The sequence below is a fragment of the Hippoglossus hippoglossus genome, chromosome 12 (assembly GCF_009819705.1).
Source record: "Hippoglossus hippoglossus isolate fHipHip1 chromosome 12, fHipHip1.pri, whole genome shotgun sequence".
In the NCBI taxonomy this organism is placed as follows: Eukaryota; Metazoa; Chordata; class Actinopteri; order Pleuronectiformes; family Pleuronectidae; genus Hippoglossus; species Hippoglossus hippoglossus.
Genome location: NC_047162.1, coordinates 12,469,207 through 12,484,401, shown reverse-complemented (window position 1 = coordinate 12,484,401; position 15,195 = coordinate 12,469,207). Strand labels below are relative to the sequence as shown.

Sequence of the window (15,195 nt, the reverse complement as noted above, 5' to 3'; positions counted from 1 at the left end):
ATATTAACACAAATCGCAACATAAGACAATCCTGCTTATATAAATTTTCCGCTATATCTACATTAGTAAATATCAAATGGGCCTATAATTTCCTTAGATAATGAATTTAGATAAAAGGTACCAGATGTAACAGTTTTGAAACAATAAAAATGGTTATTTTTGATGACCATGCAACATTTTAAAAGTATAATATTGTTTGGGAAATCTTGAAAACTTGCACCAGTGACAGACATCACTAATACACAAGCATCATTTCAGAAAATCAAGACAGTTGTTTAATCATGCGTTTATTGATTTTGCATATTTTAAGACCATGAAGCAGTGACCTCAGTACAGTAAAGAATGGCAGTATAAACCATGTTAATAGTATGAGCTTCATTAAAGTGCTTTTAAGGTTTAGAATCACATACATGTTTGACATTCAGTTCAAGAGCAGGAAACTTTATCTACATAACAAGCTCATGTTAACAGCAGAATAAGGCTCTTGTGTGCACTGGACATATGACCAGTGAACAACAAGCTAACAGGCGAGAGAAAACAGACAGAATGAAATTAGTTTTGCCTTGAAATAGAGAGACAAGTCATGAAATCAATAATAGACTCAAGTTTTTATTACCACACAGAATTTGACATTAAAATAATTATTACTAATACATGTGCAAATACAAACAAGAAGTTGTTACAAAGACGGACATGTACATAATGTAAAAAAAGTGTCAAAAATATTACTAAATATTTAGAAAAAAGGAACTGCAAGATTTCCTTTACTAAATATATTGTATGTCCGTTATTATTCATTTTCCAATGAACTTGAACTCAGACCTCAACTTCTACTCCTGCAACCATTTCAAGGTGAAGTTTACTGTCGTGGGACCGTTGTCGATCAGGTTTACATTAATTATACAGATGGAAATAAAAGCATCGGCTGTGAATCCGCCTACACCGTTTTCTTCAGAGAGTTCAATGACATCAGGATGCTGGGGCTCTCTTCTATGACGCGCACGAGTAAGTTGTCGATGTACAGCTCCAGCTCTGCTATCGTTTTGTCTCTCTCGGAAAGCTGCTTCTCCTGTTTCAGCACCAGAGAGATGAGTTCCTTTTGAGTCAGCTGGGTGTACGGTCCTTTGGGCCCGCTGTCATTTACCTGCGAGAGAATCTGAGAAAGTGTGAGTTTTGTGTTACATCTGTGTTTGTATCCAACATTTGAATCTTTCATTGAGTATATAAATATTCCCCAATTCCTTTAAGTAAGTGTGATAAATCTTTAAAACAACCGTATGAGGAAAAATACCTTTGTTTTATCCTGAACTTCTCTTTTCTTCTCAATTTCTGTGGAGTTGTTATTTTTCTCCGACTGAACAACGGGGGCGGATTTCTGTTCCTGAGGATTAAGAGGTTTTACCGGCTGAAGCCTGCAGAGACAGAAGAACAGAGAAAGATGTAGACAATGGCTGGATGAGAGGAGGAAATGGAGCATTGATGAGCAAGTTAAAAATCTGTTCATGACACCACACATCTTCCATATCATCAATATCAGTATTTAGCAATCAAATCGTCAAACAGAATAAGGTCAGTGTTAATGCTGCGAGCTAATTCATGCACACACACACACACACACACACACACACACACACACACACACACACACACACACACACACACACACACACACACACACACACACACACACACACACACACACACACACACACACACACACACAAGTCAATTAATAATACAAGCAAAAATGAATGATGGATGGGTTGAAAGGATGAAAGATAATAAGGGTGAATCATACACGACATTCAGGAATATGAAGCGTGATGGTTTTTCTTTTATGAGTACGTACGGCGTGAGATCTGCAGCTAGCCGTTTGTGATGTATAATTTAATACGGGGAGGGATGGGCTGCGTAACATTCTGTGGAGGAACTGAACTGCCTCACCTGCGTGACGTCGTAGGAGGCCCTTCCTTTTTCACACCCGTCACCTCTGCAGTGCTCTGTGCTCTCGCAGGCTCCGGCTCTTTTAGTGACGTGTCCTGGACGGCAGCAGAGATCATGACCTCTGGCTGTGGGGCACGCGTTTGCTTTGCAGCTTTATCTGGTGCAGCGACACCGGCAGCGTCCGTAACGTGGCCTCCGTCGGTGTTTTGTTTTCCTAAAGTGCTTGATGTGGGAGGAGGTGGAGGAGCATGGGCCATTTTGGAGGATTTGAGTTTTGCTTGAGAGGCGGCATCTTCGGACGCAGCTGGAGGCCAGTGTACTGAACTGGGGGTTGGTGTATCTTGTGCTGTGGGCTCATCTTCGTCGTCTTCAAAGGGATTTGAGCTATAAATGATAGGGGCTTGTTTTATCTCTGAGCCACCTCCTTGGGAAACAGAGAGGCTTTTAGGTTTAGACGACAGCTCCTCTTCCAGTGAAGGTCTAGATGGTGCAGGGCGTTTACTGTTTTTGGCCACACCTCCTGCTCCTTTGGCGTCACTACTTTGCATCGAGCCCTGGGGGTTCTTCGTATCTGTTCGGGATTGACTCAGGGGAGCGATTACTTGCACCGAACGCTGAGGGAGCACACTGGCAGTTTTGACGTCTTTGTCATTACTCTGCTTGTTCGTTTGTGCCTGATGTGGTTTCGAGACATCTTGCTCCCTCTGACTCTCAGCTATATTCCCTCTTGGAGGCTGAGGAGCCGGTCGCTTGTCCCGCTGAGCTCCAATCAGGTCCTTTTGATCAGTGGAACGAGTCCCGCTTCCCACTGATGACACAGCAGATGGATATCTGGAAAAGAGACACATACTGTTACCTACTATTTAATTAATATCTCACAGGGAAACCAGATCTAAGATCTTTTTATACCCTTGGATAATAATCAAGTACATGTCATCAACGATGTTGGGGGGGAAAAAATCATTAAAAGGATTTAAACAAAACAATAAGCAAGAGTATCCCCATTTTAAAAAGCAGTGTAATATGACAAAACCTACTGATGTAACCAGAATGTCACTCAGTAGAGTGCAAACCTCCACCAAGGCCCAACAGTTCCTTCATGAAACCACATTTAAATTCACTAGATCCAGATTTGTTATTTTTTTTGTAAATTATTCTCTGAGAAATTGAGAAATCAATGGAAAATGTTGAATAAAATGAAGCAAAATTATATTGTTTTGTGTAATCTTGCGTCCAAACAAACAAACCAACCAACCAACCACCAAACAAACGTAACCTATTGTTGGTCCCAATGAAAGATGAATATGCAGAGCAAAACTCAATTTACACTCCAACACCGTCAAACTCAGAATAAATGAGTCGAAGCTTCGAGTCATTTCCCCTCCCTCTTCAATCGACACTCAATATAATGAGGTAAGACTGAGCTGCAGAGTCTCAGCTGACGAACAAAATACGTCCTTACCAGCACACACTGTGGAACGATTGTGTGTCTGCACGCTCACACCAACTCTAACGCAGGCTAACAAGCACGGACTGATGCAAGTTTAATGATGGTGTCAGTTTTAAATAGAATTTAAGTGAGAACTTGACTGTGACTGTGAAACAGGTGAGAACAACTGAACAGTCAGAGTACAGTTTCTGTACAGTACCTATTGTACTTAATATAATGAGTAAGTAATAAGTGGCACTGCCTTTGTTAGTTATAATAATGATACTGATTACAACAGAGTTTAATTCTGCTGTACAATATTCCTGACCCCTTACTTTTCCTCTAGAGCCACCATCAGGTCAACATTTCAACCCCCTAAAATCAATGGCATCCTGTTGCCCTCTACTGCTTTGTCTCAAGGGCTAATTAGTAAACCGGCTTCACGATGGTGAACATTTTACCTGCTAAACTTCAGCAGATACTACACAAAGATGGACGACATGACAGCTTCCTCCATGTTAGCAGAGGGGACATGGACCAAATGAAAAGTCGAAGTCAAATACATTTTTCTCAAAGATGGTTACTGTCATTTTGGGTAGTTCTTATCACACGGACGTATATCCAAGTGTTAATTTGTGTAAATTTATATCTGAATTATCTATTTAATGCTCTAAAAAAGGGGGTTGACACCAGCTTATGATTGACACCAGCAACTGACTTGCGATTGGTCGAGTGCTGCATCAGCAGGATGGGTCCAAATGATGCCAAAAGCGCAAGATGGCGGCATCCGTATCCAGGATATATTCGCTTCACAAGAGGAAGTGGAGATGCAATGTCCATCTTAATATACAATCTAGCATATTAGCTTCACCACTGTGTGATATCATGCTTAGCATTTACCTCAAAGGGCTCACACTGTGTTACATCTTTTGTTATGCAATTAAATATAATATGTTGGATCCATGTAGTGTGACACGACTTGTACTAACCCTTGTTTGACCTTTGACACTTGGGAGGCGCGGCTGTCGGGAGCAGCAGGTGAGTCGGGGACGTCCTCGAAGGGATTATTAGAGACGGTCTCATCAAACGGATTAGTGCAGGTGACTCCTGCTGGACTCTCCTCTGCCACTTTGGGTTTCTTCCCAGCAGCTTTGTGTCCGTCCTTGGTTGTATTTTCTTTTTTCTTCTGTACTTCTGTTAACTTTTCCGTCTCCAGCTTTCTGGCCTCTTCCTCTCTTTTCTCCCTCCCAGCTTCCTCCAGCCTCCTCTTCCTATCCTCTTCCTCCCTTTGACTTTTCCCTTCCTCTTCAATCCTCCTCTTCTCTTGTTCCTCTAGTCTCTTCTTTTCCTCTGCCAATCTTTCCATTTCTTCCTTTTTAGCCTCTTCTCTTCTCCTCCTCTCCTCCTCAATCCTAATCTTTTCTTCCTCTTTGTGTCTAATTCTCTCCTCTTCCTCTTTCTGTCTTCTCTCTTGTTCCTCCAGTTTCCTCTTTTCTTCTACCAATTTCTCATATTCTTCCTTTTCTTTCCTAGCCCTATCCTCTTTCATAATTCTCTCTCCTTCTTCCCTTTGCCTTTTTTCTTCTTCCTCAATTATCCTCCTCTCCTGTTCCTCCAGTCTCCTCTTCTCCTCGACTTTCCTCCTAACCCTCTCTGCTTCCTCTTCCTCCATCCTCATCCTTTCGTCTTTCTCCCTTTTAATTCTCTCTTCATCCTCCATCCTTTCCCTTTCTTTCTGCCCTAGTTTCCTTCTTTCCTCTGCCAATCTCTCATATTCTTCCTTTTCTTTCCTAGCCCTCTCCTCTTCCACCCGTCGCCTCTCCTCCTCTTTCCTAATCCTTTCCTCTTCCTCCTGTTGCTTCCTTTCTTGATCCTGTAGTTTCCTCTTTGCCTCACAGTCTTCTACCTCCTGTCTTCTCATTTGTTCTTCCTCTTTTCTCCTCCTCTCTTCCGCCTTTCTAACTTTCTCTTCCTCAATCATTCTTTCTTCTTCCATTCTCCTCTTTTCCTCGGCTAACCTACACTCTTCCTCTTGTCTCGTGATCCTCTCCTCTTCCTCTTGTCTCATCCTGTCTTCCTGGACCCTCTCTTTCTCCATCCTAATCCTTTCCTCTTCCTCTCTTTGCCGTTTATCTTCCTCCTCAATTCTCTTTCTTCCTTGTTCCTCTCGTCTCTTCTTTTCCTCTGCTAGTCTCTCGCGCTCTTGTTCTTCTCTCCTAACCTGCTCCTCCTGTTCTTGTCTCTTCCTCAAAATCATTAGCTCTTCCTCCCGTCTAACTTTCTCTTCAATCCTTTTTCTTTCTTCCTCTTGTCTCCGCTTCTCCTCAGCCAACCTCTCAAGAGCTTCTTCTTGGCTCCTCAACCTCTGCTCTTCCTCTCGTCTAACCTTCTCTTCTTCAATCCTTTTTCTTTCTTCCTCTTGTCTCTTCTCCTCAGCCAACCTCTCAAGAGCTTCTTCTTGGCTCCTCAACCTCTCCTCTTCCTCTTGTCTCACCTTCTCTTCTTCAATCCGTTTTCTTTCTTCCTCATCTTGTCTCCTTTTCTGCTCAGCCAGTCTCTCAAGAGCTTCTTCTTGTTTCCTCTCATCTTCATCTTCTTTTCTCCTCCTCCTCTCCTCCTCCATCCTTGTTATTTCCTCTTCATCCTTTCTATGTTCCTCTGTGTCCTCTGTTAAATTTTCTACTTCAGCCGTATCCTCCTCTTCCTCCTCTTCTGTCCAGGGGGAATATTGCCTCCCTGCCTGAAGTGACTCCACAGACGGAGGGGAGCTTTCAGGGACGTCCTCCATGGATCCATGGCCTGAACTGGCCAGACTGAAGTTTGACCCGATGCGAGAGGTTCGAGTCTGTTGCTCTTCACGGTAAACATGGCTGCCATTAATGCACAAGTTACTCTGTTCTGCAGCGCCATGTTTATGGTGACTAGAGGAGGAATCTTTGCCGTCTGAGCTGCCTGAGCGTTTGTGAATCTTGAACCTGAACTTCTTTTTACCTGGAAAGACATGAGAAAACAAAATCCACATGCATTTGATTAAAAAGACTTAAAAAGATTAACGATATTTTGGTAAAATAAAAGTTGTTTATCCTGACCCTCGGAGGAATCCATATTCAGTCCAGACGATTGGCTGCCGCTTAGCGACGAGTTCTTCACGGGCAGAACAGACATGGACTGAGACATGTTCTTCTGCAGGTTGGACTTGGAAGAAAACAAAGACTTCATTTTAGGTTTCTTCTTCTTCTCATCCTTCCCCACAGCCACCTCCTCGTCTCCGATTGCCTCCCCCTCGCTGTCCGTCAGAACATGACTGAAGGATGGCACCAGGCCAGACGCAGCGTCCGATTCCTTCTTCTTGCCGCGAACTTTGTCCTTGAACTTGCCCAGTCGGGACCGGGACTTTCCTGCAGCAGAGAGGTCGAACATGCTGGCGGTCATGTTGTTCCTCATGAACTGGATGTCCACAAGAACCTCTCCTCTGTCTTTGTCCGCCTTGCCCGTCTTATCCAGCAACTTAAACCATCTGTTAAAGAGAGGGAGGTTATTGGAATGGGATTTTTTCATAGACATGTTAAACATCACGTAATCCCAGTCTGATTGATGAAGATGTTTTGGAAAATATCTTGTTTCATGCATTGTTACATTCTTGGGCAAAGAACTGATATTTTGACCACTTGGGGGCAGCGGCAACCAGATGTGAAAACAACATTGATATCACCCCCTTTAAGTTGACATATTATTCACATGCTCAGTTATTATGGAACAGCATTATCATTCATTTGGAAAATGCGTTTCTGACCCTGCGGGGGTTTTCACTGAAAACAGCTGCAGCAGGAATCTGCAGCATTATCTTAATCATGGGGCTGAGCTACATGGTTGAAATATCAATTAAATTTTACTGCAGAAACAAAAAGGTCCATGTCTATTCAAATTAAATACAAACATAAATTTAATCACAGCAGCTCATACATCTACGATTATTAGATTATTATTAAAACAGGCGTTTGTTTCCAGAAACAAGATGAAATACTAATGACACAAATTTCTACATACATTTCCTCCAGACCTCATGGAAAGTAGGAACATTACAGGCAACAAATATCTGACTTGCACTGGCCCATCTTGGAAGAAAGACTCTAAATGCATCATTAAATGCCACCTGAAGCTTTTTCTTTTTAGCTCGACTGCACCACAAGTGAACTGAACGAAATACAGTACAGGCTCTAAAAAAGGGATATTTTAACATCATCTGCACACAGTTTCAAAAAGAATATTTCATCTTTATCCACATACAGTATTGATCACAGTATAAGGCCCATGTATGTGAAAATGATAACATTTGAAATGTTCAGCGCAATGAACTGGGGCTCACTTACACATGCATTATTTCACATGAAACGCTTCCAACGTATATAAAACCTTCAGCATCCAATTAGTTTTTGGTTTTTAACTTATTCTTTGCTTGGAGTGAACATATTTGGACGACATATAACAAAATTATATGATTCAATTAAAAGCCAAGAAACAAGACTGTCAAATTAATAATTCTCTGGTTCTACAGAGTTTAGTGTGACTGCATGGACATTAAAACACTGTCTGCTGAGTGCTCACATTCCTCCTGTGCTTTAATGATCACACACACAGAGTGCAATAACAAGAGAGAAGAGTATTACAACCAGAACAACCACAAACTCTACATTATATATGACTCACTATATGTGTAAGTTCTGTAAAGGTTGAAGCAATCTTCACAACTAAACCTCATGTAAAGTTAATGTTTAGTCCTCTTTTTAGTCCCATTTTCTTTGTGGAAACTATGATCAATCCTGAGGCGAATGGAAAGTGACTCAGCAGCAGCTTGAATATTTTTGGAAAGTCTGTGATGATCTAAGGAAAACCAGCAACGTGACCATGAGGGAAAGTTTTTCTTCAAATAATAATCCTGCACTGTCTGTAGCGGCGTCCAGCGTGGAGGATTTATGAATGCTTGCACTGTCTGAAACATAATTTCTGCACCATTAGCCTTTATGAACGTCGTTCCCTTTCCCCCCTCGTGTCTCCAACTTTAAAGCTGTTGTGACAAAATGCAGACAAACAGACTGTGTGAGACGTCCACTGAGACGAGACCGTGTGGCCTCTGTGCCGCTGCACCGGTGTCGTGGTCCGATCCTGAGAGACGAGTCTCGGAATGTGCAGAACATTTTAACAGCACAACGAAAAGGAAGAGTCAGCATAAAAAGTGCCTATCAGGCAGAAATCTGAGGTCAGCTCGCCACTGAACAAACAACTCCAACTGAAATCTGAATTCCTGAGGAAATGAGGAAGGGGTTTTGTGTGTGTGTGTGTGTGTGTGTGTGTGAGAACATATTTCTGTCTCGTGGCTGTGGCTCATCTTTCTGTTTTAAATACAGAAGACTGCAAGTATTATGATCGTTGGTCTATATAAATATTTCATCATGTTTTGTGTACATGTATGTGTGTAATTTCTTTCCCTGCAGTTAACACCTCACCCAGTGGAATACTCAGTGTCCTCTCATTGGTCCTGAATCAGATATGTCGAGGGTCTCTCTCCTCTTCCTCTCTCAGGAATGCTTCAGATGTGCCACAAACAAACGAAAAGGAGGGAAACTTTTTCTCCTGGAATTTGTGAAATGGGTGAGACTTCTGTCAGAGCTCCTCTGCTCCTCTATAGCGCACGAGCAATATTGTAACTTGCACATTTCAGGCCTTAAATATTTCACTGGGAGACGTCTTCATGATTTGTCTGACGAATGTCCATTAGCAGAACACTGTTAGATTGATCACATTTATATTCTGCGGCTGTTCAGGATATTCATATTCCAATCCACAGTTAAAAAAATGTTTATGTGCAGCAAAAAGCTATGAAAAATAATATTTAATTTAATCTTTCTGCTGTATTATAACTTTTATCAATTTAAATGGTTTCCCTATCAAAGAAGAACATTTTTGAAATTAAAATTCCCCTTAATCTTACTTCCTGTATTTCAGAAAAGGAAAGCTGAATCTATGCTAATGAGATGCTTGGTATCAGTTTTTATGTGATTTTCATAAAGTTGAAAATATCTGAAAAGAACCATTCCACCCAACTAATATACAATATCATTATTATATTGGTAAAGTTCAGTATATAGTATAGAACAGCTTAAACAGTTACTATATATAGTTAGAGTATTAATATATGATGGTAATGATAATGATGGTGTAGTCTAGGTTTATATAAGATATAATATAACATTTTTCATTTCAGTTAATCGATAATTATCACATTAACAATTATTTGTTGTGGTTTTAAACTCTTCTACATGAGCAGGGACTGACAAACAATTGCAGCCTAGTTTTAGTATATAGTGTGTTGGTGAAGTAATGGCACACTGGCAATACACAATAGTAGTGTACGCCTTACTTGTACTTCCCCATAGCACATATTCAGTGAACACGTCCACGTATGAAAAAAACTGAAGAAGTAAAGTACATCAGTCAAATCAGGAGGGAAGTTGCAAAAGTGTTGGGGCGTTAGCTGGTTGGGTTCATGAGCAGTGTGTAGGAGGAGGAATTAAAACAGGCCTTCTCTTATCAATGCCTGGGTGATGATGATGATGATGAAACTCATTACCCTCACACCCACGTGAACAGCAGGAAGAGCGTTCCTCTGCTGGAACCAGAGGAAGATAATGCATGACTCAACATTTTGTACATTTATCCCACCTTCTGCACAAAACACATCCTTCCTTGTGAAGCCTGAACTGCTGATAAGACAATGCTCCGAGTGGCCCCGAGTCCTGCTTATCACAACACACAGCTGGCCGGGGGGGGGAGAAGAGCTGAGTGAGTAAAAGCAACGCAACAGTGATAACGTCCAAGAACGCTAAAATGTCCAGAGCTTATCGGATCGCTCCACATCCACGAGGCATTGAAGCCAAAACAGACGCCTGTACAAAGGAAGCAGAGTGAAACTGAAGAGAAATTCTCTTTTAACATTGTGTCACAGACAACAGCTACATTTAATCCAAAAGATATCTCTATACATGCTGAAGTAGACACTGTAGAGGATGGAAACTGTAATTTAGTCCTTCTTTACTGCAGAGTTCCTGAATTTTGTTTCACTATATTTCACCATCATTTCTGGACATTTATCAACTGAATAGTGCAAGTGAGAAATGGGGAGATAGAGAAAGAATCTTTCTCAATATGACAAGTTGCAATGTCTGCTGGGAAAAGGACAACTACACCTAAGAGCTACCATGCATGCTGCTGTCTGTTGACAATAACTTGGGGTAGAATTAGCTAGATCTAATTTTATATAAATTAATTTCACTTCTTCGTCTCCATGACAACTGGGAAAAAATAAAGGTTAGTGACGAACAAAAACACAACCACACACCTGCTATAGATCAACTTAGCCTTTTGAGTCAATTATAATAATATTAAATAATATCAACTAGATGAGTCTCTAAATTCAAATCAAGCTTTACTCCCTCATATGGTTTCATTTCCCTAAAGTTGCCTGATTCTTTTCCATCAAAATCCATTAATTATTCCCTGGACAAATGGTGAAAATGTTAAGAAAAACCTGCATCCGCACCAAATATTAAATGGACTCTTCCCTGACCCATATCCCATTCTTCTACCAAGTTTCGTGGAAACCCAGTCTTGCATACAGACAAACAAAAACCAACCAACTGACCAGGGGTTAACACACAACCTCCTTGGTGAAGGGAATAATAAAATTAGTGTCTACTCCATTTGCGAGCAGCGTGTGTTCACAATGAGTTTGGATAAAACAGCTTGAATCATTTCTTTCGCAGGATTTGAAAACACTACGCACTGCGAACAGTATTGTACCCCCCACATGTGAAGACCTGTTTGTGTGTCGGTTAATCAGCCACAGTGAATTTTTTTCTCCAGTAGAAATGACCTTGCTGGACTGTCCCTGATGCCACCGCACTGTTTGTTTTTTGTAGATAAAACTGTCTGGAATGTTGAGGCCAAAGCTGGATTTGAACCTCAGGAGGTGCTTTCACCAAGCTCACAGAAAGATCAACAGAGCGTTCACTCTCCACCAGCTAAAGCATGTTTCCTACCGAAAAACATAAGTTTCCAGTGCACACAAAAACACACACGCACACACACACACACACACTCAATCCACAAATAGCTGTGCTTAAGTGAAACTGTATCTGATTTTCTAAGGACAGCAGCCAAAAAAAGGGCAAATGTGATCAGAGATGCACACGAAACCCAAAACCGTGCAGGATTAATAATGCAGCGCACCGACAGGTGAAGCTCAGCTTAACATGTTTCAGATCAGAGGAAGATGCGACAGTAGTCAAAGCCGAGAAGGAGACAGAAGAGTGTGAGATTAAGTAGAGCACATATCTGCCAAGGACAAACAGTCTCCTTAACTTTAATCAAGCTGGACCAAATAGCACATACTCATCATAGATATCATTTCTCTAAACATGCCTGATTCTGTTTTTCCACCAAGATCCATGAATTATTTCCCCGAATCACTGAAAATGTCATGAAACACCACTTCCACCAAATTTCCAGGAAGTCCATTGAGTTGTTTTTAATTCATCTTGCCCTACAAACAAACAAATGGAAAAGGGTGAATACACAACCTGAGCAGAAATGAATCACAATATAAAAATCAAACTGAGCAACACAACAAACAGCTGTAAACGAGGAGAAGGAAGCGTGTGTCGACACCAGACTGGGTTCTTCCTAACCAACCAAAACCATCTTTGTATTCTCTTGTTCAGAGCCATTTTCTGCTTTGATGTTGTTTTACTTTGATGCTTTGATGTTGTTTTACAGTTTAGCTTTGTAGGCCCAGGCTGGTATGCAGTCTGCTGTTGTATAATGCTTTTGTATAATACCAATCACATGGGGGGGTGGGGGGGGGGGGGGGGGGGGGGACTGAAATACCCAGAAACAGCTTATTAGTGCAACAAAAGTTCTTACTAAACAACAAACATCTCACTGTGACAGGATGATGAATCTTTAACTTAAATCAAAAGGACAATGAGAAACTTTTTCTTTGACCATGAATATTTTCTTATTTAATGGGCAGAAATAGTCACCATTATACTGAGACCAGCAGCACCAGCAAGGCCTGGAAAACGTGTTCACTGGCATTATTGCCACAAATATGTGCAGGATTAAATGGGTGTTAATGTTTTTGCACAAAATCCTCAACGCTTTATGTAATTACTTCACCTCCTTTGCTCATTTGTGTACGAGGTGTAAGTTAAATCGGAATGTTTGATGTGTCTTGATCCTAAATGTGCTTCGCTGGGCACAGAGAGGCGACGTTCAGGTCTTCTTTGGAGGGAATCGCTCTGTTGTTGTCGCCAAGTTCAGTCAATGAAAGAGTAAATCTTGTGGCTCACTTCACTCGCCTCAGTAAATAATGCTGATTGGCATCCTCCAAGGCTGCAGCCGAGGGAACAAATCCCTTAAGCTGCAGTGGAGCGAGTGGGCAACATTCATAAGTCAAACCCACCGGGCCAGCTCTGTGCAGCGATGCATGGCTCTGTGTGCATGTGCATTTGTGTGTGTGTGAATACCTCACGTAAAAAAAAAAGTGCAATCACACAGAAACTATTCAGGGTCTTTACAAATGCATGAATCAAGCAAAAGAACTTCATATGGAAACCCAAATCCGCAGTTATCAAAGATGCTGCATAATTCATATTAATACAAACTTGGTGCTATAGTTTTTAAGGATTTAATGGGGATTATAGTTTTGTCCTTCAGTGTCACACAGTCTAATATGACTGACAGGAGCTGTTCCCCTGCAGTGCATGGAAATCAGTTCCTCTGTGCTCAAAGCAGAAAGTAACATGTGCCTGATACTGAGGGGCTGCTTGTGCTTTAAAACACATTCGGATGATGTGGAGAAGTCTGTGATTCCTTCAAAATACATTTAAATTGTTAAAGGAAAAAAAATCAGCACTCTGGTCAAATCAGGTCAGGTGGTCAGCAGCAGAGATAGACTTAGATATGCATCATCCTGGATTTGACCCTTTTGAATTAGTGGTTTTACATTTGGTAACATTTAGTATAATTTGACTTACAACTTTTGCCTTGGTAAAACTTCAAATATGTGCTTTTGCACATGTGGCACTGCAACTTGCACACTCGACCCCCCGCTGTGGGCACTTACTCGGTCTTGCTGCGGGTTTTGTCGTCACTGAGCTGCAGCAGGTTGATGACAGCCTGTCCCAGCTGTTTGTCCGGACCCACCAGGGCCCGGTGCAGGACGTGGACGCGCAACGTGCCGCGCTCTCCTGCTCCTCCAGCTCCTCCACCTCCTCCCTGGTGAAGCAGCAGCAGCGGCGGCAGGTCGAACGCGGCCTCCTCCCTCCACACCGGAGCGATACTCTTCTCCACCACCGAGGTCTGGTACTTCTCCTTGCCCAGGTGCATGACCGCGTACGCATCGTTGGTGCCGCCTTTCCCCTTCACCCTGAGGCCTCGGGCTTGGAGCACCGTTACCTGGACGCTTGTGGGACACCACTGCAGATCCGCCAGGGACATGCTGGCGCCACGTGTTGCTGGATTATAGCAGGAATCGAACTCCGAGGACAGAAAGCAGCGGTGTCAGGCACCGGCTCACTCACACACACACACTCACTGGTCTGGGGAGAGGGAGAGTTTTTCCCTTAGACTTGACTGAAGTTGAGGAAACAGCTGATTGGGCGTGGTCTCACACACAGAGAGGACGCCTTGGATAAGACAAGACACGCCCACAGATTAACAGGTTGACCTCATGCTGAGTGTGTGTGGATCATTCACATCACATCACACACTGCAGCACAGAGGACACACCTGATGCCTGTTCACACCTATTCACACCTGTCACTCTGCACCAGCATCATCCCATATCCTCTACACACATTTTTATAATCCCTGCTTCCTTGTTTGACTGTGTCTTCGTTAAACTTAAAGAGTAACTAAACCCCTAAACCTTTTTTCTCAGCAGAAAACAATTGTCTTTAGGTATCGAGTAGTGTTTTCACGCCCAAATCTTGACATTTAAAGTGCAAAAGAGTTTAAATTCTACACTTTATATAGTATTATGCTTAGTGACTGCCCTCTACTGGTTAAAATCTGGCTATAGGAATTGAATTTTGCCATTGGCTGAGATGTACTTAACTACTTAAATCCAATCCGGACCCGTTCACAAATGACCTGCGACTGACTGTGTATGTGTCTGTTGTTGCAGCACCTGCGCTCCTGCAGCTGTCGATGTGTTTCCTCCTCGATGACGTGCCGAGCTTGCAGCTTTCCACTGATCCACTGAGAACAGATTCACTACAGTCTGACTGTGTATATTGTGGCAGAGGAGTAATATCAACAAGTGAAGTGGGCAGATTGCATGGACTGAGTATAGTGATTACTGCAAAATGATCAATTTATAGATTAGAAATTTGGCAGATGACTTAATAAAGAAAATAATAGCTTCCTCTGTGGTTTGGTGCAGCCTCAGGCTCACATACTGAGAGCTCTGCAGAGGCTTTTACAAGTAATTGTGTCTGGAATTGTATTTCTAGACAAGACGCCTTGTCTTGTTCTGTAATAATCAGTTGTCACATCTATTCCTGCCTCAACATTTAAGTCGTCTCAAACCACCAGAACTCTCCGCTCTAATAATTCCCAGGCTGTTACTTGGAGAGAGGACGGGATACCTGACAAGCCTTTGACAGCTGATAGGTTTCATACGGTTGGATTCAGTTTCACATGCTGCTCCACTTTGAATGTTTATCAGGCTGCGGTGCCACTTTCTGCACAGATTCTCCTCC

At 42.2% G+C, this 15,195-nt stretch overlaps 1 protein-coding gene across 2 annotated transcripts; it reads right to left on the bottom strand.

The window, feature by feature from the left end:
* Positions 1-270: 270 nt before the first annotated feature.
* LOC117771857 (golgin subfamily A member 6-like protein 22) lies at positions 271-14,101 on the bottom strand. Of its 2 annotated transcripts, none has more exons than XM_034602682.1 (7): positions 13,557-14,101; positions 6,463-6,890; positions 5,507-6,364; positions 4,363-5,461; positions 1,945-2,775; positions 1,292-1,412; positions 271-1,156 (listed from the first exon to the last, which is right to left on the bottom strand). In XM_034602682.1, exons 1-7 carry the CDS (start codon positions 13,928-13,930, stop codon positions 938-940), a joined length of 3,930 nt encoding a protein of 1,309 aa, XP_034458573.1. In that variant the 5' UTR covers positions 13,931-14,101; the 3' UTR covers positions 271-937. The 2 variants fall into 2 exon arrangements, with proteins under 2 accessions (XP_034458573.1, XP_034458574.1); XM_034602683.1 differs by having other exon boundaries at positions 278-1,156; positions 4,363-5,345; positions 5,652-6,364.
* Between the last annotated feature and the right edge of the window lie 1,094 nt (positions 14,102-15,195).

What these genes read in the sequence shown, in the direction of transcription:
- LOC117771857 (XM_034602682.1), bottom strand. Translation starts at nt 13,930, where the DNA reads ATGTCCCTGGCGGATCTGCAGTGGTGTCCCACAAGCGTCCAGGTAACG. An exon ending in GAATATGGATTCCTCCGAGG is followed by an intron (nt 6,365 to 6,462) that starts GTCAGGATAAAC and finishes ATGTCTTTCCAG; the next exon opens with GTAAAAAGAAGTTCAGGTTC. An exon ending in CCTCCTACGACGTCACGCAG is followed by an intron (nt 1,413 to 1,944) that starts GTGAGGCAGTTC and finishes CTGTCTCTGCAG; the next exon opens with GCTTCAGCCGGTAAAACCTC.